Source organism: Callorhinus ursinus, unplaced genomic scaffold (genome assembly GCF_003265705.2).
Source record: "Callorhinus ursinus isolate GAN/ISIS: 27379988/994484 unplaced genomic scaffold, GSC_fseal_2.0 scaffold68, whole genome shotgun sequence".
In the NCBI taxonomy this organism is placed as follows: domain Eukaryota; kingdom Metazoa; phylum Chordata; class Mammalia; order Carnivora; family Otariidae; genus Callorhinus; species Callorhinus ursinus.
Window position 1 is genome coordinate 974,287 of NW_027397130.1, and position 23,253 is coordinate 997,539.

At 63.1% G+C, this 23,253-nt stretch overlaps 1 protein-coding gene across 1 annotated transcript; it reads left to right on the forward strand.

Annotated features, from left to right (window-relative positions):
• Positions 1-209: 209 nt before the first annotated feature.
• Positions 210-18,390, forward strand: FASN (fatty acid synthase). The gene is made up of 42 exons (XM_025859714.2): positions 210-348; positions 2,060-2,195; positions 2,928-3,080; positions 4,234-4,407; positions 4,547-4,747; positions 4,853-4,975; positions 5,064-5,179; positions 5,261-5,395; positions 5,945-6,413; positions 6,504-6,691; positions 6,780-6,969; positions 7,551-7,645; positions 7,755-7,889; positions 7,991-8,194; positions 8,344-8,459; positions 8,783-8,958; positions 9,046-9,237; positions 9,321-9,401; positions 9,524-9,703; positions 9,931-10,110; positions 10,190-10,393; positions 11,024-11,328; positions 11,580-11,972; positions 12,047-12,214; positions 12,290-12,408; positions 12,509-12,663; positions 12,798-13,001; positions 13,187-13,337; positions 13,425-13,603; positions 13,683-13,802; positions 13,977-14,099; positions 14,207-14,430; positions 14,510-14,711; positions 14,828-14,979; positions 15,091-15,182; positions 15,447-15,598; positions 15,696-15,941; positions 16,204-16,392; positions 16,721-16,951; positions 17,062-17,285; positions 17,384-17,482; positions 17,628-18,390. The coding sequence occupies exons 2-42, from the start codon at positions 2,069-2,071 to the stop codon at positions 18,015-18,017; spliced, it is 7,557 nt and encodes a 2,518-aa protein (XP_025715499.1). The 5' UTR covers positions 210-348; positions 2,060-2,068; the 3' UTR covers positions 18,018-18,390.
• The last annotated feature ends 4,863 nt before the right edge of the window (positions 18,391-23,253 follow it).

The following is a 23,253-nucleotide window of genomic DNA, read 5'->3' on the forward strand; positions in this document are numbered from 1 at the left end:
AAGCCGGGGGCGGGGGTGCTGAGGCGCCCCTCCCGGCGCCCCCGGAGTGCTGGGTTCCCCAGCCCTGCGCGCCCCCGCGCGGGGTCCCGGCGGCTCGGCGGCGCGCAGCATCACCCCACCGGCGGCGGCGCGCCGGGTCCCGGGGCGCAGCCCCGACGCTCATTGGCCTGGGCGGCGCAGCCAAGCTGTCAGCCCATGTGGCGTGTCCGCGCGGGGACGGCCGCGGTTAAATAGAGTCGGCGCCGGCCTAGAGGGAGCCAGAGAGACGGCAGCGGCCCGGCCTCCCCTCCGCCACCGCGCTCCATCCTCGCTCCCCGCCGCCCGCTCCGCCGCCCGCGCCCAGACCAGGTACGAGCGGCCCGGCGGGGACCGGATACCGGGGGGCCCTGGGGGGGGGGCGGCCCGGCTCCGGGGCGCCGCCGGTCCGCACCCTCCGGTCTCGGGGCGCTCCCGCGGGGAGGGATCGGCCCGTCGGGCCGCGGGCGCCGAGGCCCCCGGTCTGGGTGTGCGGGGCGGCGGGGTTCCTGCGCTGGAGGGCCGGCGGCGGTGCGCCCGGGGCCCGGCAGGGCAGGTGGGCGATGGCGAGGGGCGGACGCCGGGCACGCCGCGAACAGCCATTTTGGTCGCGGGCTGGGCCACGCGGGCCGCACCGCCCAGCCCCTCCGCCCGCGGCATCCCCCAGGCCCGGTGCCGGAGGGCCGCGGCCGGGCGGCGAGGGTGGTGTTGGGCGGGGGGGGGGGGGGGGGGGGGAACCGGCCCCCGTCCCGTGGGCGCCGCGCGGAGCCCCGAAGCTCGGGAGGGCGGGCGGCGGGGCGAGGCCGGCGCCGCGGGGTCTCCAGCCCCTGCCCGGGCCGCGCCGGACTCGGCGTGAATAGCAAGTAGGGGAGAACAGCGGGCGCTCTCTGGAGGCAGCAAACGCCCCCGAGCTGATGCCTCTTGGGCCTCCAAAGGGCTCTTTATTCAGCGCTGGGGGTGGGGGCTCCCTCCCGGCAAGGACTCAGGCACGCGAGGGAGACGCTGCTCTCTGCTCGCGCGCCCTTGCTCGGAGAGACCGGGAGACCCGGGACGGCCGGAGGATGGCGTGTCCACCGGTCCTTAGTGCCACGAGACCATGGGGCCTTGGCGGAAGTTGCCAGACCAGCCCTGGCCTTGCCCCCTCGGGGCTACCCAAGAGCGCCCTTCCTCAGTGTGGCCCGGGCTTTCTCCGCAGGGGGGCCTCGGGGGACCTGGGTCTGGGTGGTCAGCCTGTGCGGAGGTAGGCAGGTAGTGTCCTGAGGACTCACCTGTACAGGTGTGCAGGTGTGGGCAGCACTTGCCTGGCCCTTAACCAAGTGGTTCTCCAGGTTGGACCCTGCTTAGGTGGTCAGACTGGCTGGATGGATCCACGGCGGGGTAGGGGCCATCTTTTCCAGCCCTGCAGGGACCCCTTCCCCCCCGTCCCTTCCAAGCCCTGGCAGTTCATGGGCTGCCCTGAGTGTGCCTGGGCCCTTGTCCCCAGCATGGAGAACAAGCTGGGGTGCAGGATGCAGGGCCCACTGGTCAGTGTGGGCTGGTGTTCCCCCCACTTTCATATATTTTTCCCTCAAACTTTGACACCCTTTCTTTTTTGCTTGCTTGATTCCCTGGGTCAGCTCTTAACACACTGATGGCCGAGTGGCCCTGTCCCAGGAAGGGTTCAGCTCTTCTGGGATGGCCCTGCCTGCTACCTCTCCCAGGACCCCAGCAGCAGGTTGCACAGCCCACCGACTGTTGGGGGGCAGACACAGGGGTAGCAGGGCCATGGTGTAGTCACCACATGTGACAGGTCAGTGCCAAAGGCCAGAGGGCCCGACCCTCCCAATGACAAGTAAGGGCTGGCTGGACCAGCATGGACCCCCACCCCATATGCCCTGGGCTTCTGTCCCAGCTCGCACAGCGCACAGGAGCTAACCAACTGCTCTCAAACCCATAGGTGGTGCTGTGGGGTCAGGAAGCCAGGGGAGAGGGTGGGAGGCTGCCTCCTGGTGGTGCGGCCGCCAGAGCTGACCAGCATCAGGCTCCCATGCTGCCCTCTCTGCAGAGAGCAGCCATGGAGGAGGTGGTGATTGCTGGCATGTCCGGGAAGCTGCCCGAGTCGGACAATATGCAGGAGTTTTGGGCCAATCTCATCGGCGGCGTAGACATGGTGACAGACGACGACAGGAGGTGGAAGGCAGGTGAGTGGGTGGCCCTCGCACTCACCCCCCCACACAAGGGGACCCTCTCCTGTTCTTGCTCTGGATGCAGCCTCCCAGCTGCCCAGGGCAGACCAGCTCCAGCCTGAACCCCAGTCCCAGTGGCAGAGCCACTGGTCACCAAGGCGAGGCTGGGGACTGGGGGCCCACGGGAGGCTGAGGGCCAACCCTGAGCATGCATCTGCCCGTTTTATAGCCGAGCTAGGTGATCTGCTGGGGGAGCAGATCCAGGGTGAGGCCAGGTGGGCAGGCACCCTGGCCCCACCGCCCACCACCCTGTTCCTCTGAGCCCAGCCAGCTACTGCCAGATAAGATGCCAGGCTCTCTCGGGAAGCTGGTTTGACTCCCTCCCGCCCAGTAGGTTGTTCTGCAGAGCAGCTCTACCTGATCTACGGGATGTGAGTCAGCGTGGCGGAGTCTGGCCGGCCTCAGCAGCCAGGCAGTTTAGGACAGGCCGAGGGTCTCCGGCTAGGGCAGTGGTGGGCAGGAGGAGGGCACTGTCCCCACTGGGCTCTGCTCCGAGGCCACCTCCCCCACAGCTGCCCAGTGGGGCCCCGTCTCAGAAGGAGGGCTGGTGTCGCCCAAGTGGCACCCCAGACCTAGCAGCACCAGCCCCTGCCCAGTCTTCCCGGGAGCTCATGGCTCCCTATCACAGCAGGGACTTTGCCGTCGGTCACTCGGGGCCCACAGCCTTCCACCTGTCTATGTCTGCAGGACTCTATGGCCTACCCAGGCGGTCTGGCAAGCTGAAGGACCTATCCAGGTTCGACGCCTCTTTCTTCGGGGTCCACCCAAAGCAGGCTCACACTATGGACCCCCAGCTGCGCTTGCTGCTGGAGGTCACCTACGAGGCCATCTTGGACGGAGGTGGGTCCTCATGAGGCTGCTGGCCAACTATGGCCACCTCGGGGCTGGGGGCCCGTCCCTGAGGTTCCCACCTGCCCAGAAATTATGACAGCGTTGCCTCTTCTCACTTCTAAAAGCAGAAGTCCAAAGACACAAAAGTTACCAAGGAGGCAGTGCAAGGCGCTGTGGCTCTCCTGGGCCCTGGTCCATGGCCCATGGGCTCGAGGAGGTGTGGGAGGCCTGGGCCTGGGAGCAGGTCGAGGTTTCACAACTACACACATGGTGTCCCTGGCATGCCCTGATGCCCCAATTTCCTCCCTCCCCAAAGTCCAGCTGGTCTTGGGGCAAGGCTGGAGTGCCAGGCAGAGCGGGAGGTGGGGTCCGGCCCCCAGGACTCATGCTTTCCACTCTCCCCTTCTCTGGGCTCTGCCAAGCCTTGTACAAGTGCTTCGAGACAGCTGTCCCTTGTCACGGGGCACAGACCTGTTCCTACCGCCCCAGGGGCCTAAACGTCTTGCCTGGTGGGAGAGGAGGCCGGCCACGTGGGTGTGGCGCCTCCGCAGGTGGGTGGTGGGAGCCCAGGCCTGAGGGGGAGCCTGGGAGCCGGCCAGTTGTACTGCAGGCAGGCGGGCAGGCAGCCCTGGCCTTCCAGCTTGCTTGCTGCACAGCTAGCCAGCCCCTGGGGCCCGCATAGGACAGTGCTGCAAGCACAGAGTGCCCTGGAGTGAAGGGCCAGCAGAGACCTTGGACGCCATTCCCCAGAGGCTGGCCAGGGTCCCTCCCTCCTTTCCCAGCCTGGACACTCAGCCTTTGTCTACCTCTGTTTCCTTATCTTAGCCTGTCCTAGGGAAGGCTGCCCTTGGTGCTTGGGTGCTCATTGGTCACTGGGGCTTGCCAGACCCTACTGGTGACACCAGGGGCCAGGGCAGTGTCCTGGGGACAATGCTGCCTTCTGTGCTCACCTCCGGCTGTGTCCGGCCTCTGCCTGGCCCAGAGCCTGGAGCCCCACCTGCCTCCTGGGCCCTGGGTTCCTTGTGACCCAGTTGCCTGTCCTCAGCCCTACCTGGGCTGGCTGCCTCGCTCAGGCCCCTCCAGAGCCAGGCTAAGAGGGAGGACTTAGCCCCAGAGCTGGGCAGCAGGCCCAGCTGCCAGGTCTTACCATTGCTTCCTGCAGGCATCAACCCAGCATCCCTCCGAGGGACACACACCGGTGTCTGGGTGGGCGTGAGCGGCTCCGAGGCCTCAGAGGCCCTTAGCCGAGACCCTGAGACTCTCTTGGGCTACAGCATGGTGGGCTGCCAGCGTGCCATGATGGCCAACCGTCTTTCCTTCTTCTTTGATTTTAAAGGTGGGTACCCACCCAGCCCGTCTGGGCCTCTGGTTCCCCCAGGAAGGCTGGCCAGGGCGAGGCGTCCGTGCCATGGGTTCCCAGTGGAGGGCACTCTGCTAGAGCCACCAGGGCCCCCCCATTGTGCTCTTGCTCACAGGGCCCAGCATCGCTCTGGACACAGCCTGCTCCTCCAGCCTCATGGCTCTGCAGAATGCCTATGAGGCCATCCGCAGTGGGGAGTGCCCCAGCGCCATCGTGGGCGGCATCAACATCCTGCTCAAGCCCAACACCTCGGTGCAGTTCATGAAGCTGGGCATGCTGAGCCCTGAAGGCACCTGCAAGTCCTTCGATGAGTCTGGTGAGCAAGCAGGGGCGGGAAGGGCAGGGGGTAGCCCCAGAGCTCCTGGCCCTGGGGGGCGTGGAGCAGCAGAGCCCCTAGGCCTGAGGTGCCCTCTGCATGCAGGGAACGGTTACTGTCGCTCGGAAGCCGTGGTGGTCATCCTGCTGACCAAGAAGTCCCTGGCCCGGCGCGTGTATGCCACCATCCTGAACGCCGGCACCAACACCGACGGCTGCAAGGAACAAGGTGGGTGCCGGCCGGGGGCTGGGGGGGCCCGGGCCTGGCTGCTGCAGGCGGTCAGTGGTTGGGGGCTGAGGCCTGGCTCACCCCACAGGTGTAACCTTCCCCTCTGGGGAGGCCCAGGAGCAGCTCATCCGCTCCCTGTACGAGCCGGCTGGGCTGGCCCCAGAGTCTCTGGAGTACATCGAAGCCCACGGCACGGGGACCAAGGTCAGTGCCCCCTGCGCACACCCCACACCCCAGGCCTGAGAGGCGCCCGGGCGGGGCCCTGACCCCCCCTGTCCTCCACAGGTGGGCGACCCCCAGGAGCTGAACGGCATAGACCGAGCCCTTTGCGCCAGCCGCCGGGACCCTTTGCTGATCGGGTCCACAAAGTCGAACATGGGGCACCCGGAGCCCGCCTCAGGGCTCGCAGCCGTGGCCAAGGTAGGTGGGCGGGCCTGGGGCCGTCCTGCCCGCCCGGCGGGGGGGGTTCCCACAGACTGTGCTGAGGGGTGCCGGCCACTGAGGCCCGGACAGCAGGGCACAAGCCTGTGACTGGTCTCTACCCTTGCCCCCTGTGGGCCAGAGGAGGGGGCAGTGGCTGCCCACCTGTCCCACAGTCGTCATGACCAGCCGGTGGGGGGGGGCTGGGTGGCCTGTGGGGAGACCACGCACTGGTAGCTCCTGGATGCGGCGGGGGCTCCCTGGTGCTCTAGGCTCCTTGGGGCTGACATCGTAACCTGCTTACCGTTCCTGCAAGAACTGGGACCTGGAAGGAGCTCTGGCTGAGGGGGCCTCTGTGTCCAGGCCCACAGCCCATCCGTCTGGGGGGCGCCCTGGGGCCCCAGGTGAAGGCGTGGGGCCCAGAGAGGGGAAGGGTCACTGGATCCCTGCGCTGTGTTAGGTGAGGCAGGGGCGCAGGTGGGCCCGACCCCAGGCAGCAGTGCAAGGAGTCCGAGGCCAGCTGCCCCACCAACTGCGAGCCCCCTGCAGGTGCTGCTGTCCCTGGAACACGGGCTCTGGGCCCCCAACCTGCACTTCCACAGCCCAAACACTGAGATTCCCGCACTCCGGGAAGGGCGGCTGCAGGTGGTGGACCGGCCCCTGCCCGTCCATGGAGGCAACGTGGCTATCAACTCCTTTGGCTTCGGCGGCTCCAATGTGCACGTCATCCTCAGGCCCAATTTGCAGCGACCCTCACCGTCCACCCCACACGTCACCCTGCCCCGTCTGCTGCGGGCCAGTGGGCGCACCCTGGAGGCCGTGCAGTGCCTGCTGGAGCAGGGCCACCAGCACAGCCAGGACCTGGCCTTCGTGAGCATGCTCAATGACATCGCGGCCGTCCCCCCCACCGCCATGCCTTTCCGGGGCTACGCGGTGCTGGGCGGGGAGGAGAGCAGCCTGGAGGTGCAGGAGGCCCAGCCGCCTGCCGGCCAGCGTCCACTCTGGTTCATCTGCTCTGGTGAGAGGCCGGCTGTGCGGGCCTGCCTGGGAGGGTGAGTGGGAGGCTGGCCCCGGCGGCCACCACCCCTGACAGCTCTCCTTGGGACAGGGATGGGTGCGCAGTGGCACGGGATGGGGTCGAGCCTCATGCGCCTGCACAGCTTCCGAGATTCCATCCTGCGCTCCGACAAGGCCGTGAAGCCCTTGGGCCTGCAGGTGTCTGAGCTGCTTCTGAGCACAGACGAGAGCTGCTTCGACGACCTTGTGCACTCCTTCGTGAGCCTCACCGCCATCCAGGTGAGCCCTTGGGCTCGGGGGGCCAGTGGGCAGGACGGGGCTGGTGGCCGGGCGGGCGTGACTCCTCATGCCCCTCTCCTCCCCCCAGATCGCCCTCATAGACCTGCTGACCTCCATGGGCCTACGGCCCGATGGCATCATCGGGCACTCCCTGGGGGAGGTGGCCTGTGGCTACGCAGATGGCTGCCTTTCCCAGGAGGAAGCCATCCTCACCGCCTACTGGAGAGGCCAGTGCATCAAGGAGGCCAGCATCCCACCAGGGGCCATGGCGGCCGTGGGTGGGTGTCCCTCTGCGCTCCTCCGTCCCGCTCCCCCCACCAGCCTCAGGGGTGTCCCTGACCTTCCTCCTGTTCACACGGGGCGGACGCCGCGACCCACCCCAGCAGCCTGCGGCTGGCAGTAAACGCACAGGCCGTCGTCGCCATAGGCTGGGCTGAAGCCACATAGGCACAAGAATGCCCCCCCCGACACAAGAAGCCAGGGAGCTTTTGATAAAGTCAGTGTCAGGGTGACTCGCTTTGGTTCCCTTGTGTTGGTACCTGCTCGTGCCTCAGGCAGGCTGGGCTGGAGACAGGAAGGACACCTCAGAGAGCCACCACCCTGAGGGGCTGCCGGGGAGGGGCCGAGGCCCGCGGTGGCCTGTCGGAGGCTCAGGACCTGGCTCCCCACCTGTGGGACAACAGAGAAGGTGTCCTCCGAGATCAAACGCGGCAGGAGCGAAAGTGCCCCGTAAAGGCCCCGCTCCGCGGCTGTCATTACCGCACCCCTGTCATTAGGGCCTGCCCCGGGCAGCGCCTTCCTCTCGGGTGGGGGCCCTGGCTCCCCACAGCCCGCCCCCTGAGGCCATCCCTGCCCACAGGCTTGTCCTGGGAGGAGTGTAAACAGCGCTGTCCCCCTGGCATTGTGCCCGCCTGCCACAACTCCGAAGACACAGTGACCATCTCAGGACCTCAGGTGGGCCCTGGGAGGCAAGGCTCATCCCCAAGTCCCTTCCCCATCCCTCAGGGGGAGCTCTGCGTGGGGAACCGGTCACACTCGTCCAGTCCGACACCTCTGTCCTTAGGCCCAGGTGGTCACATTTATGGAGCAGCTGAAGCAGGAGGGCGTGTTTGCCAAGGAGGTGCAGACAGGCGGCATGGCCTTTCACTCCTACTTCATGGAGTCCATCGCCCCCACGCTGCTGCAGGCACTCAAGAAGGTGGGCTGGCCACCCTACGGGGGCTCCCTGGAGGCAGGGCCTCCTGGAGGCAGGGCGGTGGGGGCTGAGGCCCCGCACGGCTGACGGAGTCACGTGCGCAGGTGATCCGGGAGCCGAGGCCCCGCTCGGCGCGCTGGCTCAGCACCTCCATCCCCGAGGCCCAGTGGCAAGGTAGCCTGGCCCGCACATCCTCGGCGGAGTACAGCGTCAACAACCTCGTGAGCCCAGTGCTGTTCCAGGAGGCGCTGCGTCACGTGCCTGAGCACGCCGTGGTGCTGGAGATCGCCCCCCACGCCCTGCTGCAGGTGCGCACCAGCTGGGGCCAGGAGCGGGGAAGGCCGGCCAGTTCCAGGAGGGATAGTGGTCTTGGTGCATCAGCCAAGAGAAGCCAAGGGTCTGGGCCTGCGGGCAGGTGGGAACCAGTGAGGAAGGCCAAGCCCATCTGCCTCACCAGGCCGTCCTGAAGAGAGGTGTCAAGCCCAGCTGCACCATCATCCCCCTGATGAAGAAGGACCAGAGAGACAACCTGGAGTTCTTCCTCAGGAACGTGGGCAGGCTCCACCTGCTGGGGTGGGTCGGCTGCCCCTGCTGGGCCACCGGGGAGGGGGCCGGATTCCCAGTGGGGGGAGGAGGGGGCGGTCTACCCGGAGCTTCTCCCCGACAGCAGAGCGTGGTAATAGGGTTGCTTGGTGGCCTTGAGGTTGTCCTCAGGAAGTGGGCTGGTGGGTGCTGGGCCACCTCAAGCTCCCTTGGTATGGCCCCCACCCCACCCCCCCCCGTCTTGATGATCTCTGGGGTCTTGTGGGAGATGGTTGGCCGAGGGTATGACAGGGTGGTCCCGGGCAAGGCCACCAGCCCAGGTGTGCGCCTCACACCTTTCCCCCACCCCCCAGCATTGATGCCAACCCCAATGGCCTGTTTCCACCCGTGGAGTTCCCGGTTCCCCGGGGGACTCCTCTCATCTCCCCCCACATCAAGTGGGACCACAGTCAGATCTGGGACGTGCCTGCCGCCGGGGACTTCCCCAGCGGCTCCGGTGGTTCGTCTGCCGCCACCGTCTACAACATTGGTGAGCGGGGCCTGGGGGCAGTTGGGGGGGGGCGGCAAGGGTGCCTTCTCCCTCCTGGGTGCCGGCACTAAGGTCCAGCCCGCACAGACACCAGCCCCGAGTCCCCCGACCACTACCTGGTGGACCACCGCATCGACGGCCGCGTTCTCTTTCCTGCCACCGGCTATCTGTGCCTGGTCTGGAGGACGCTGGCGCGGGCCTCGAGCCAAAACGTGGAAGAGATGCCCGTGGTGTTTGAGGATGTGACACTGCACCAGGCCACCATCTTGCCCAAGACCGGTGAGGTGGGGTGGCTGCCGGGGTCAGGGCAGGAGTGCTGACGGCTGACCCCTGCTGCTCATCTCCAACCTTGCCGTCCACAGGGACTGTGGCTCTGGAAGTGCGGCTTCTGGAGGCTTCCCGCACCTTTGAGGTGTCTGAGAACGGCAATCTGATCGTGAGCGGTGAGCAGAGGGCGTCCGGCCAGGCCATGGGCTCTCTGGTGGGGGTTGGCCTCTGAGTGGACCCTTGGCGACCAGCTCCACTCTACGCACCTCAGGCTCTTCTGCCCTCCCCCCCCCCATAGGGAAGGTGTACCAGTGGGAGGAGCCTGACCCCAAGCTCTTCGACAGCCAGGAGGGCCCGGACCCCATGGACCCCACGGCTGCGTTCCACCTGTCCCAGGGGGACGTATACAAGGAGCTGCGGCTGCGTGGCTATGACTATGGCCCCTACTTCCAGGGCATTCTGGAGGCCGACCTGGGAGGTAGGGCGCCACATCCTCCCTTGATGCTCCAGGAACGAGCCTTAGGGCCACCTCCCTTCAGGCCGCACGGGGCCTGACCTGCTGCCCAGGATCCAGGTGCCATGTGACTCCACCGCCTGAGTCATGTGGACAGAGGGCCGTGCTGGGTGTGAGGGCCCGTGTGGAGGAGAGGGTGCCGTGAGCATGAGAGACCCGGCCCGGCCACGCCGACGGTCCCTCTGCCACAGGTCACACAGGCCAGCTGCTGTGGAAGGACAACTGGGTAACCTTCCTGGACACCGTGCTGCAGATGTCCATCCTGAGTGTAGCCCAGCGCACCCTGCGCCTGCCCACCCGCATCACCTCTATCCACATCGACCCCGCCACTCACCGGCAGAAGGTGTACTCGCTCAAGGGCCAGGCCCAAGGTAGCCCTGAGTCCCAGGCCCCCCACACCTGCGTCGCTGGGCCGGCCGCGGCCCACGCTCACCCGGCTCTTCCCCACAGTGGCTGACGTGGTGGTGAGCAGTTGTCTGAACCGCACGGTAGCTGGTGGGACCCTCATCTCAGGCCTGCACTCCTCCGTGGCCCCGAGGCGGCAGCAGGAGCAGCTTGCCCCGATCCTGGAGAAGTTCTGCTTCACTCCCTACATGGAGGGGGGGCTCCTGGCTGGAAACGCAGCCCTACAGGATGAGCTGCAGCTGTGCAGGGGTGAGGCCCAGCCCCTGCCCCTGTGCTCCAGCCTCCGTCAGATGCCTCTGGCAAACGGGAGTTTCTCAGCTTTCCACACAGCCCTTCGCTGGGACCCGTTCCAGCTTGACAACCTCCTGCTTCACAAGGAGCCAAAACTTGCCTCCTCGAGAGGCTCCCGGTCTTCAGGGTTAGCTTAGGGCACAAGGACGGAGTCGGTCCTTCCCACCTGTGTCCCCAGCCAGGCATTTGGGTGTGATGCCGCAGGGGCCTGGCCCGGCAGACCACATGAGGGCTCACACCCACGCTGATGGGTGAGGGATAATCGGCGGGGGCGTGGAGTGCCGCCGGGGATGTCAGGGCACCGAGCCCACGCTCCATAGGGAGCGTACTCTCTGTGGAGCTCCCGCCTCGATGACACCCACCCAGGGGACTAGTTCCTAGCCCTAGAGGACCAAGCTGCCCTCTGTCTATCCCATCTGTTTGCTTATCCAGGGGCAGGGCCAGGCAGTGGGCCCTGGGAGGACAGGGTCACCTGGGTCCTGGTTACTGATGGATCCCTGCTCTAAGCCGACCCCTGCTGTATGGGGGAGCTTAGGGAACGCTGGCCTGAGTGAGACCGCGCCTTAGTGCCCATCTCCCCCTCCCCAGGGCTGGCACAGGCACTGCAGACCAAGGTGGCCCAGCAGGGGCTAAAGATGGTGGTCCCTGGGCTGGATGGGGCCCAGGTGCCCCGGGAGCCCCCACAGCAGGGCCTGCCTCAGTTGCTGGGAGCTGCCTGCCAACTCCAGCTCAATGGGAGCCTGCAGCTAGAGCTGGACCAGCTACTGGCCCAGCAGAGGCCCCTGCTGCATGACGACCCCCTGCTCCGCGGCCTTCTCGATTCCCCGGCACTCAGGGCCTGCGTGGACACCGCCCTGGAGAACCTGAGCAGCCCCAGGATGCACATTGTAGAGGTGGGTGTGTGGACCCAGGTCCAGGCAGGCTCAGCCGTGAGAAACGCCAGGGCCCGTCAGAAGCTGTGCCAAGGCTGCCCTCGTGTCCTTGACCGTTTCACCCTGCTTGAAGGAGAGCTCTGGGGGAGGACACTAGCTGGTGGTCTTCTCAGCAACGTGGGTGGGTGGGCCTTTCTGGCAGATGTCCGCCAGCTTGGATCAGGGTGCCTGCCTGGTGGGCAGCTGGTCCAGGAAGCTCTCCCCACCTCCAGGTGCTGGCTGGTGATGGCCGCCTGTATTCCCGCATTCCGGCACTGCTCAACACCCAGCCCCTGGTCCAGCTGGACTACACAGCCACGGACCGCCACCCCCAGGCCCTGGAGGCTGTCCAGGCCAAGCTGCAGGAGTATGGCATGGCCCAGGGCCAGTGGGACCCTGCAGACCCTGCCCCCAGCAGCCTGGGCATGGCTGACCTGCTGGTGTGCAACTGTGCCGTGGCCACCCTCCGTGACCCAGCCACGGCCCTCCGCAACATGGTAGCCACTCTCAAGGAGGGCGGCTTCCTGCTGCTGCACACGCTGCTCAGAGGACACCTGCTGGGAGAGACGGTCGCCTTCCTCACCTGCCCAGAGCCCCAGCGGGGCGGGCAGAGCCTCCTGAGCCAGGTGAAGGGGCGGGGGCGGGGCTGGGGCTGGGGCGGGGAGGCTGGCTGAGCACTGACCCTGCCCTGCCCACGCAGGACGAGTGGGGGCGTCTGTTTGCTGGGGCCTCCCTGCACCTGGTGGCCCTGAAGAGATCCTTCTACGGCTCCGTGCTCTTCTTGTGCCGCCGCCGGCCGGCCCCGCAGGACAGCCCCATCTTCCTGCCCGTGGAAGACACCAGCTTCCGATGGGTGGACTCCCTGAAGGTCAGTCTCTGCCGGGCCTCCCAGCCCACGGGCCTGGGGACCCACGCAGACGCCAACCCTTCCTTCGTCCCGCAGAACGTTCTGGCCAACGGCTCCTCCCAACCTGTGTGGCTGACGGCCTTCAGCTGCGCCACCTCGGGCGTCGTGGGCATGGTGAACTGTCTCCGCCGAGAGCCTGGCAGGCACCGGATTCGGTGAGAGACAGCCACAGAGCTGCAGGTCCCCTCTCCCTCCCCCCTCTGCCCTCTCTCTCTCCCTCCTCCAGCCTCCCCTCACCTGTGTGGCTGCCCACAGATGCATCCTGGTGTCCAACCTCAGCAGCACCTCCCCCATCCCCAAGATGGACCCAAGCTCCTCAGAGTTGCAGAAGGTGTTACAGGGGGACCTCGTGATGAACGTCTACCGGGACGGGTCCTGGGGGGCCTTCCGCCATTTCCCCCTGGAGCATGGTGAGCCCTCCTAAGATGCCTCCCTGGCCCCCACCAGCTCCTTGCGTTATAGCTGGGTGGTCCGAGGGTGACAGGGGGCTAGGGGGCCCTGGCTAGGAAGCCCCTGTGGCAGCCGCATTTCCTGTCGCCTTCAGGCCTGCCAGAGGAGCAGACCGAGCACGCCTTCGTGAATGTCCTCACCCGGGGGGACCTCTCCTCCATCCGCTGGGTCTGCTCCCCTCTGCGTCACGCCCAGCCCACTGACCCCGGCATCCACCTCTGCACCGTCAACTACGCCTCCCTCAACTTCCGAGACATCATGCTGGCCACGGGCAAGCTCTCCCCTGACGCCATCCCAGGTACGGACTGCATCCTGCGGGCATGGCCAGAGCAGATGCTCCAGGCCAGGGACTGGGAAGAGGAAGGGCTCCTTGACCCACAGCACTCAGTGCCCTGGAAGCTCCTCAGGCCTGAGCTTGCGCACCAGGCACCCCCACCTCCCGCCCGGGGAGACGCAGGGCTCACCGCCACCATCTACCCCCAGGGAAATGGGCCTCCCGGGATTGTATGCTGGGCATGGAGTTCTCTGGCCGGGACGCCAGTGGCAAGCGTGTGATGGGGCTGGTGCCCGCTGAGGGCCTGGCCACCTCCGTCCTGCTGTCTGAGGACTTCCTGTGGGAGGTGCCGTCTAGCTGGTGAGTCGGTGGGACCGTGAGCCCGGCGCCCCACGCGGCCACGGCCGAGACTCAGGTGCGAGCTGACCTCGTGTGCCGTGCCCACAGGACCCTGGAGGAGGCAGCTTCCGTGCCCGTGGTATACTCTACTGCCTACTACTCACTGGTGGTGCGGGGGCGCGTGCAGCGTGGGGAGACGGTGCTCATCCACTCGGGCTCGGGCGGCGTGGGCCAGGCCGCCATCGCCATCGCCCTGAGCCTGGGCTGCCGCGTCTTCACCACCGTGGGTAAGCCCACCAGCCCTCCCGGGAGCCCGAGGCTGCCCCCGGCCCACGGCCTGGCTTAGCACGCGCCTCTCCCTGCCAGGGTCCGCCGAGAAGCGCGCGTACCTCCAGGCCAGGTTCCCTCAGCTTGGCGACACCAGCTTTGCCAACTCCCGGGACACGTCCTTCGAACAACACGTGCTGCGACACACAGGCGGGAAGGGTGAGCACAGCTCGCGGGCCCCCAGCAGCGGCCCTGGCACGCCCACCAGTCGCTGTCCACCCGCGCTCCTGCCATCCTCCTCTGCCCTTCCTCACCGGGCCCAGGCGGGGACAGTGAGGCCGGGGCCAGCGTCATGACGGAGAGGACCTCTCTTTCCCCACACCCCCTCGCAAGGTGTCGACCTGGTTCTGAACTCTCTGGCGGAGGAGAAGCTGCAGGCCAGTGTGCGCTGCCTGGCCCAGCACGGCCGGTTCCTGGAGATCGGCAAATTCGACCTTTCCAACAACCACCAGCTGGGTGAGGCGGGCAGTGGGCAGGCGGGCAACAGGAGGCCCGTGGGCGGGCGAGGTCCGCAGGGTCGGCTGGGGGCCATGAGAGCTGAGCCCTCCCCACTGCCCACACAGGCATGGCCATCTTCCTGAAGAACGTGACGTTCCACGGAATTCTGCTGGACGCGCTCATGGATGACGGGGGCAGCGACTGGCGGGAGGTGGCTGGGCTGCTGCAGGCGGGCATCCGGGACGGTGTGGTGCGGCCCCTCAAGTGCACCATGTTCCCCAAGCACCGGGTGGAGGACGCGTTCCGTTTCATGGCCCAAGGGAAGCACATCGGCAAAGTGGTCGTGCAGGTGAGTGTGGGGCCCCCAGCACCCCCGGCTCCAGCCCCCGAGGGCAGTGCCTGAGCTGCGGGTGCTGCTTGGGCTGCAGGTGCTCAAGGAGGAGCGGGAGACGGTGCCACAGGTGACCAGGCCCACGCTGATGACAGCTGTGTCCAAGACCTTCTGCCCGGCCCACAAGAGCTACATCATCACTGGGGGCCTAGGCGGGTTTGGCCTCGAGCTGGCCCAGTGGCTTGTGCTTCGAGGGGCCCAGAAACTCGTGCTGACCTCTCGCTCTGGGATCCGCACAGGTGAGCAGTCCCGAGGGCCGGGACGGGGTGGGGGGGATGCCTGGTCGGCTCAGCGCTCTTGTGCTTTCTGGTCTGGAAGCCCGGTTGGCCCAGCTGCACTGCCCTGTGTCCCTTAGGCTACCAGGCCAAGCAAGTCCGTGAGTGGAGGCGCCAGGGCGTGCAGGTCCTAGTGTCCACCAGCAACGCCAGCTCGCTGGACGGGGCCCGGAGCCTCATTGCGGAGGCCATGCAGCTGGGGCCTGTGGGCGGCGTCTTCAACCTGGCCATGGTGAGTGCGACTCTGAAGGGTCCAGAGCAGACCCGCAGGGAAGGGCCCTCCCAGGCTGAGCCCTCCAAAGCTGTGAGGTCAAGGCAGGTGCTGAGAACCCCTCACCCTCAGGTCCTAAGAGATGCCATGCTGGAGAATCAAACCCCTGAGTTCTTCCAGGATGTCAACAAGCCCAAGTACGACGGTACCGTGAACTTGGACAGGTGAGGTATACGACCCCCCAGCCCTGTCCCCATCCCCCAGCGCAGCCTGGCTCTGACCTGGGTGCATGCTGGAAGCAGCCGCCTCTCTTGACCTGTGTGTACCCTAGCGCAGAGTTCCCACTGCCCCTCAGGGATCAGGCCCCTCTGCTGGGGCCTGAGCTGGGGGTTCGGGGAAGTGGAGGCTGCTGGGCACACTGGCCGGCGGGGGGAGCGGGAGCGGGGGGGACTGGACCAGCCAGCAGGGTGTGACTCGAGCACCCACAGGGTGACCCGGGCAGCATGCCCCGAGCTGGACCACTTTGTGGCCTTCTCCTCCGTGAGCTGCGGGCGTGGCAACGCCGGCCAGACCAACTACGGCTTCGCCAACTCCTCGATGGAGCGCGTGTGTGAGAAGCGCCGGCACGACGGCCTCCCAGGTGGGCCAGCTTGCTCCTTGCCCGGCAGCCCCCGCTTGCTGCCACCCTGCCGCGTGCCCCCGCTCACCCCTGGCTCGCTGGCCCTGTATTCCTGTAGGCCTCGCGGTGCAGTGGGGCGCCATTGGAGATGTGGGCATCATCCTGGAGACGAGGCGCTCCAACGAAATGGTCATTGGTGGGACACTGCCTCAGCGCATCACCTCCTGCTTGGAGGTGCTGGACTTCTTCCTGAACCAGCCCCACGCCGTCTTGAGCAGCTTTGTGCTGGCTGAGAAGAAGACCACCGCCCAGGGTGATGGCAGTGCCCAGCTGGACCTCATGAAGGCGGTGGCCCACATCCTGGGTGAGGGAGACCACCATCCCCGCACTGCAGACCCTCAGCTCCCGCTAACTGCCGTTTCCCTGGCGGGAAGAGAGCCCGTGCTCTTTTGCTCCAGGAGGGGACAGGCTCCAGTGGTCGGCCCAGTGCTGGTGGGGGGGTGGGGCACATGCCGTAACCGCGGTGATGGTGGTTTGGGAAGGGGACTAGCCACGAAGGTGTCCGCGCTCACCCAGGGCCCCTCCCCACCTCCCTCCCAAATTGCCAACGGAGTACCTGTCCCCAGGCATTCGAGACTTGGCCACCGTCAACCTGGACAGCACGCTGGCAGACCTGGGCCTGGACTCGCTCATGGGCGTGGAGGTGCGCCAGATACTGGAGCGCGGGCATGACCTGCTGCTGTCCATGCGGGACATCCGGCAGCTCACGTTCCGCAAGTTGCAGGAGTTTTCCTCGAAGGCTGGCACAGCTAACGGTGCGTGGCTGTGAGGGAAGAGTTGCAGAAAGGGGAAGGTCCCTGGGCCACCCTGGCCCCAGCTCTTCCTCCGTCCCTGGAGCAGCACGGGTGTTCCTCTGTGCCGTGGGCTTGCGAGCAGCCTAAGCCGCCCCCCCCCACCCCCCCCCGTCAGGGCTTGTCCCTTTGGCCCCCCCCCCGGGGCCCCGGGGGGGGCCCCCCCCCCCCCCCCCCCATTTCCCACCCAGCCCGAGTCGGGTGGGTGTGTGCGCCGGTGCCCGTCGCTGTGTTTGTGCGTGGGGCATCTTGTGTGGCCCTGGCCCTCCCGGCATCTGCCCCCTCCTTACAGAGCTGGCAGCCCCCATGGCCAAGGACAACAGCCTTACCGGTCAGCAGGCCCAGCTGAACCTGAGCACCCTGCTGGTGAACCCTGAGGGCCCAACCTTGACACGGCTCAACTCAGTGCAGAGCTCTGAGCGACCCCTGTTCCTGGTGCACCCCATCGAAGGCTCCACCATCGTGTTCCACAGCTTGGCCTCCAAGCTCAGCATCCCCACCTATGGCTTGCAGTGTACCCGAGGTGTGACCCGTCCTGCGAGGCTGTCCCCACCCCCCAATAAGGCAGGGTGGTGTGCATGTCCCACCCAGGGTCCCCTCCTGCCTGCTGCTGAGCCTCCTTCTGCCCCACAGCTGCACCCCTGGACAGCATCCAGAGTCTGGCCGCCTACTACGTGGAGTGCATCCGGCAGGTGCAGCCTGAGGGGCCCTACCGCATTGCCGGCTACTCATTTGGGGCCTGTGTGGCCTTCGAGATGTGCTCCCAGCTGCAGGCCGCACAGCAGAGCGCGGCCCCCTCACACAACAGCCTCTTCCTGTTTGACGGCTCGCACTCCTACGTGCTGGCCTACACGCAGGTGAGGGCCCTGGTGGTGTCGGTGGGCTCCCAGCCCCAGCCCCAGCCCCAGGGTCGCAGTCCAGGGCCCGGCCGCAGCAGCCCCTTCTCCCTCCACAGAGCTACCGCGCCAAGATGACCCCGGGCTGCGAGGCGGAGGCTGAGGCCGAGGCCATATGCTTCTTCATGCAGCAGTTCATCGACGTGGAACACGACAAGGTGGGTCCGGGGAGCGGGGGGTGCGGGGGGTGGGGGGGGGGGGGGGCGCCCTGCAGCCCCGAGCGGAGCACGCACGTGCGCAACCCGGTCCGGACCCCACGGGGCTTTGTGCCGGGCACGCACCGCTCAGAGCCCCGTCCCGCAGGTGCTGGAGGCGCTGCTGCCCCTCAGGGACCTGGGGGAGCGCGTGGCAGCCGCCGTGGACCTGATCGAGCGCAGCCACACGGGCCTGGACCGCTGCGAGCTGACCTTCGCCGCGCGCTCCTTCTACCACAAGCTGCGCGCAGCCGAGCAGTACGCGCCGCGGGCCACCTACCACGGCAACGTGACGCTGCTGCGAGCCAAGACCGGTGGCGTGTACGGCGAGGGCCTGGGCGCCGACTACAACCTGTCCCAGGTGTGCGACGGCAAGGTGTCAGTGCACGTGATCGAGGGGGACCACCGCACGCTGCTAGAGGGCAGCGGCCTGGAGTCCATCCTCAGCATCATCCACAGCTCCCTGGCCGAGCCGCGTGTCAGCGTGCGGGAGGGCTAGCCAGCCCCCCGCGGCCCCGGGGGTGGGGGGGGCCCTGCCGGTGGGAGTCCTGCCCCCGCGCCCTGTGCGCGCCGCCGACTCGGAGACCTGCCCCGGTCTGTGAAGGGTCGGCCGGGCGGGGCCTGGTGTGCCGCGTGGGGTCCACCGCGTGGGTTGCGCCTCGGTCCTCCATTCGATCCTCCTATTTATTGCGTCGCTGGGGAGACGTCAGGGCCTCGTCCACCCTGTGAAGGCCGGCGACGCAGGAGCCCCAGCCCTGGGGCCCCAGTGATGCAGGGGCCTGTGGAAAGGAGCAGTCCAGGGCGCCCGGGCACCCATTCTGTGTTCGTCTGTATTCGTTTTTCAAGAAACATGATTCATATTGCTGCTTGAATTCTGGAGTTTACTGTAACTGTCCGTGTCCAGAACCACGTCTGGACTGCGTTCCAGCAGCACTGCTCATAATGGCCAGGAGGTGTCCACCAACCTGGGGAAGGCCTACCGGCCTCCCCACAACTAAACCCCACCTGAGCTCTGGCCTCCAGTCACCCTTTCTTCCCTCCTCTGACAGCTGCGTGAGGGCCCGGGGAGGGCGCCCCTCTGCTCCCCACGGCCCTCAGACACAGGGACAGCGCCTGGCTCCTAGAGGGCCGGGTGGCTGCTCTACCAGAGAAACAGAGCCCGTAGGACAGGCATACCGTTGGGCACTTTAAAAGATCGGCCAGGGCAGGTGTGGTGTCCCACCGCACGGCTTCTTGCCTGAATTCCTTACTCCTCAGGGAAACCTTGGGATTGTTCTCCTCCCTTGAGGAGGCCTACGCACACCATCGAGAGTAACCTTGACCTGGAGTCAGGTGGTCATAGGTGTGAATCTCATCAACAAAATACCTTCACAGCAACGCCTACGCTACTGTTTGCGTAACTAGCCGAGTTGAACAAGAGACTGACCATCACACTGGTTTAGGCAAAGGTGGATCAGAGCAAGTCAGAGGGGCAGGGAGGCTCCTTGAGCAATCTGAACCCTGAGAGCCAAGGGGTGAGGTGGACACCAGTGGTGCAGGGGGGTGTGAGTTCTGAGCCAGCTGGTGGGAATGAGCAGGGAAACCTGGACCCTGCAGCCAGGGATCCAGGGGCCAGGGAGATCAGGCCCACCTCTAGCCTTCTAAAAGGATGTGCTGAACACAGAAACAGACCAGGGGTGCCTCCATATTCCTTAGAAAGTTCAGCATAGAATTACCATGAGCCAATAATTCCACTCCTAGGTATATACCCCCAAAGAGTTACACACCAGGGCTCACACACGGCACTGCTCATAATGACCAGGAGGTGTCCACCAATGGATGGATGTACAGATGCGGTCCGTTCCTGTCTGGAATATTCAGCAGTGGAAAGGGCTGTCATTCTGGCACATGCTGCATGGGGCTGAACAGGTGCCAACAGTGAAAAAGATCCCAGAGCAAAAAATACACCCGGGATAGAAAGGGTTACTTCATATTAAGAGTCAACTGGTTGAAAGGATGTAACAATCCTGAACTTTCATGCCCCATGATGGTTCCAAATCACAGGAAACAAAGGTTATAGATCTGAAGAGAGAAACTGACCAATCTGCAATGGAAGCTGGAGATTTCAAAAGCCCTCTCTCCTAAACTGGTGGAACCCAGAGTCTGGATCAGGAGGGTGCACCAGACGGACCATAACAACCAGCCCGTCTGCCCGCATTGACTTAGAACACTCCACCTGACAGCAGCATAACACATTCTTTCCAAATTCACATTGTACATTTACCAAGGCAGCACACATTCTGGGTCATAAAGCCAGTGTCATTAAGTTAAAAAGAAATTCAACTTCTAGAAAATAATTTTCTCCACAATTGAATAAAATTAGAATCAATAACAAAAAAGGTCTCTAGAATATCCTCACATGCGTGGAAATCAGATAACAGTTCTAAAGAATCCTTGGGTTAAAGAAAAACTGGAAAGAGAAATTGGTATCTCAAGCTGAATTAGCGCAGCACCGCACCTCTTAGCGGACAGGTGTGGGCCTGAAGACCTGTGGCAGGAATGAAGGAACCGCTCAAATTAACATTCAGAAACTAAAACAAAATAAGGGCAAACTGGACCCAGCTAAGCAGAATGATGGAAATAGTACACACCAGAGTGAAAATCAACGGAGTAAAATACAGAAGAACAACAGAAAATGAATGAAACCAGAAGCGAGTTCTTTGAGAAGACCAGTAATACGTAAACCTTCAAGCAGATCGAACTGGAAGAGAAAGACACAAAGTACCAATATCAGGAACCATAGAGGTGATGTCCCTGAGATTCTACACATATTAAAAGACTAACAAGGGAATATTATGAACAATTCTATGCCACGCAATTGGACAACCTAGGTAAAATGACAAAATTCCACACAAGACACAAAGTCAAGAAGAAATCGCAGCCCGAGTGACCCTGTACGTATGGAAGAAAACGAGTTTGTAGTTAAAACCTTTCCACAAAGGAAACTTCAGACCTGAGTGGCAAATTCTGCTGGATACTTAAGAGAAAAATGTTGCCCATTCTATCCAAACTCTCCCAGAATTCTGGCAGGGAAACCAGTCTCAGTTGAAAAGCATTCAGTTTGCATGAAATATCTGGGGACGTGTTTGTCTGCTCATGCTGTCAAAACACGACACTGTAGACTGAAATGTATTTTCTCACAGCTGGGAAATCCACAATCGAGGTTCCTGCCAATTCAGTTCCTGGGGAGAGCTATCCTCCTGGCTCACAGGCTGCTGCCTTTTTGTTGTCCTCACATGGCAGAGAGCGACCACACGAGTCCTGGTGTCTCTTCCTCTTCTTGTAAGGACGCCAGCCCTAAGAGATGAGAGGCCCGCCCTTAGGACCTCAGTTCGCCTTTAACACCTCCTTTTCGGCCCCATCTGCAGATATAGTCACTTTGGGGGTTAGGGCTCCCACATGAATGTCGGGGGACACAATTCACTCCACAGCAAGGGAGTAACATACAGCTCTTCTATTAGCCAGCATTCCTTTGATACCTAAACCCGACATTACAGGAAAGCCACCAGTATCCATCATGGTCATGCATGCAAAAAATCAACGCAGAATTTTAGCCTGCAGAATCATATTTTGAAGGGTAACACGTCATGACCAAATGGAGCCCCATTTGGGGCTAGGAATGCAAGGCTGGTTCGACCTTGAAAAATCAGTCTCGGTAATTCACCAGATTAATGGCTAGAACGGATCATCATTGGATGCAGAAAACAGCTTCTGCTGAACACAGATGCACAAAACCCAACACCCATTTGTGGGGCCAGCTCTCAGCCATCTAGAGATGGGAGACCTCCTCCACCCGGTAAAGACGTCCCTGCAAAATGCCACTGCCGTCGCCCCTAATGGCAGAAGGGCGAATGCCCCAGCTGTGATCAGGGACGAGGCAGAGACTCACAGTCCCGCCACGTCCAGTCAGCACCACGTTGGAAGTTCTAGCCAGCAAGTCACAGAACGGAGGTAAAGGCGGGTACAGAGGAGAAAGAAGAAATCCAACCGCCCCTGGTCGCAGGCAGCATGGTCAGCCCTTGCTGAGAAGCTGACAGAACCCACAGAAACCTGCTAGATGTAAGCCGTGAGTGTGGGAAGACTGCAGGAGGGGTCGGTGTGCTGAGCCCAGCCACAGAGTCACGCACAAGGAACGAATGGCAGACGCTGATGTTCACAAGTCAACACCAGTCAGAGCAGTGCCCCTTAAAGAGGAGAGGGTTAGGGGTGAGTGTGATGAAAGGTGTGCAAGGCCCTGCTGAGACCATCCTTTGCTGAATGGGATGAAAGGAGCGAGGAGGGAGATGTGCTGTGCTCGTGGGTTAGAAAACTCAAAAAAAAATCTATAGGTAATTTTGGGGAGAATTTACACGTTAACATTAAGATTTTAACTTTAAGCAATCTCTATAACCTACGTGGGGCTCGAACTCATGACCCAGAGACCAAGAGTCCCACGTGCTACTGACAGAGCAGGCCGGGTGCTCCCTGACCCATACATTTTATACCGTCTCGATCAAAATCCCAACAGGCTTTCTGTAGGAATCAACAAGCCGACTCTGAAATCGGTGCCAATGCAATTCGATACAGAGCCGTAAAGCTGGAAAAGTTACGTTGCCTGAATCCAAGATTTATTACAAAGCTGCAATAATTAAGACAGTGTGTTTATTAACATCAAGATACACAAGTAGATCAATGGAACAAGATAATGAGCCAAGAAATAGACGCACATGAATGGACAGCTAATTTTCAATAAATGGTTCTGGAATAATTGGATATCCACATGCAAAAAAAAGAAAGAAAAGAGACCTTAGATCCACAGCACAACACATACAAAAATTAACTCAAAATGGATCATAGACTTTAACGTAACTTTTAAAACTATAAAACCTTTTGGGGCGCCTGGGTGGCTCAGTCAGTTAAGTGACTGCCTTCGGCTCAGGTCATGATCCTGGAGTCCCGGGATCGAGTCCCGCATCGGGCTCCCTGCTCAGCAGGGCGTCTGCTTCTCCCTCTGACCCTCCCCCCCCATGCTCTCTCTTTATCTCATTCTCTCTCTCAAATAAATAAAATCTTAAAAAAAATAGATTTTATCAAAGCTTGACCATTTCTACTCTTTTTTTTTTTCTTTTAAGCAGTCTCCACACCCAGCACGGAGCCCAACGCAGGGCTTGAACTCACAACCCTGAGATCAAGACCTGAGCCAAGATCAAGAGTCGGTTACTCAACCGACTGACCACCCAGGCGCCCCCATTTCTACTCTTTGAAAGACACTGTTCAAAAAATGAAAAATACGTCACAGACCCCTGGAAAGTTTCTGACCAAGGATTTGTGTCCAGAATATGTAAAGAACTCTCAAAATTCAACAAAAACAATTTAATTTTTAAAAATGGGCAAAAGAGGGTGCCAGTTGGCTCAGTTGGAAGAGCATGTGACTCTTGATGTCGGGGATGTAAGTTCAAGCCCCATGCTGGGTGTAGGGATGACCTAAAAATAAAACCTTTTTAAAAATTTGTTTAGGGGCACCTGGGTGGCTCAGTCGGTTGGGCGACTGCCTTCGGCTCAGGTCATGATCCTGGAGTCCCGGGATCGAGTCCCGCATCGGGCTTCCGCTCGGCGGGGAGCCTGCTTCTCCCTCTGACCCTCTTCCCTCTCGTGCTCTCTATCTCTCATTCTCTCTCTCTCTCAAATAAATAAATAAAATCTTTAAAAAAAAAAAA

Excerpts from the sequence above, each read along its gene's own strand:
- FASN (XM_025859714.2), top strand. The coding sequence starts at position 2,069 with ATGGAGGAGGTGGTGATTGCTGGCATGTCCGGGAAGCTGCCCGAGTCG. Across the intron at positions 4,408-4,546 it reads CTTCTTCTTTGATTTTAAAG|GGCCCAGCATCGCTCTGGAC; the intron begins GTGGGTACCCAC and ends TCTTGCTCACAG. Across the intron at positions 10,111-10,189 it reads GCTCAAGGGCCAGGCCCAAG|TGGCTGACGTGGTGGTGAGC; the intron begins GTAGCCCTGAGT and ends TCTTCCCCACAG.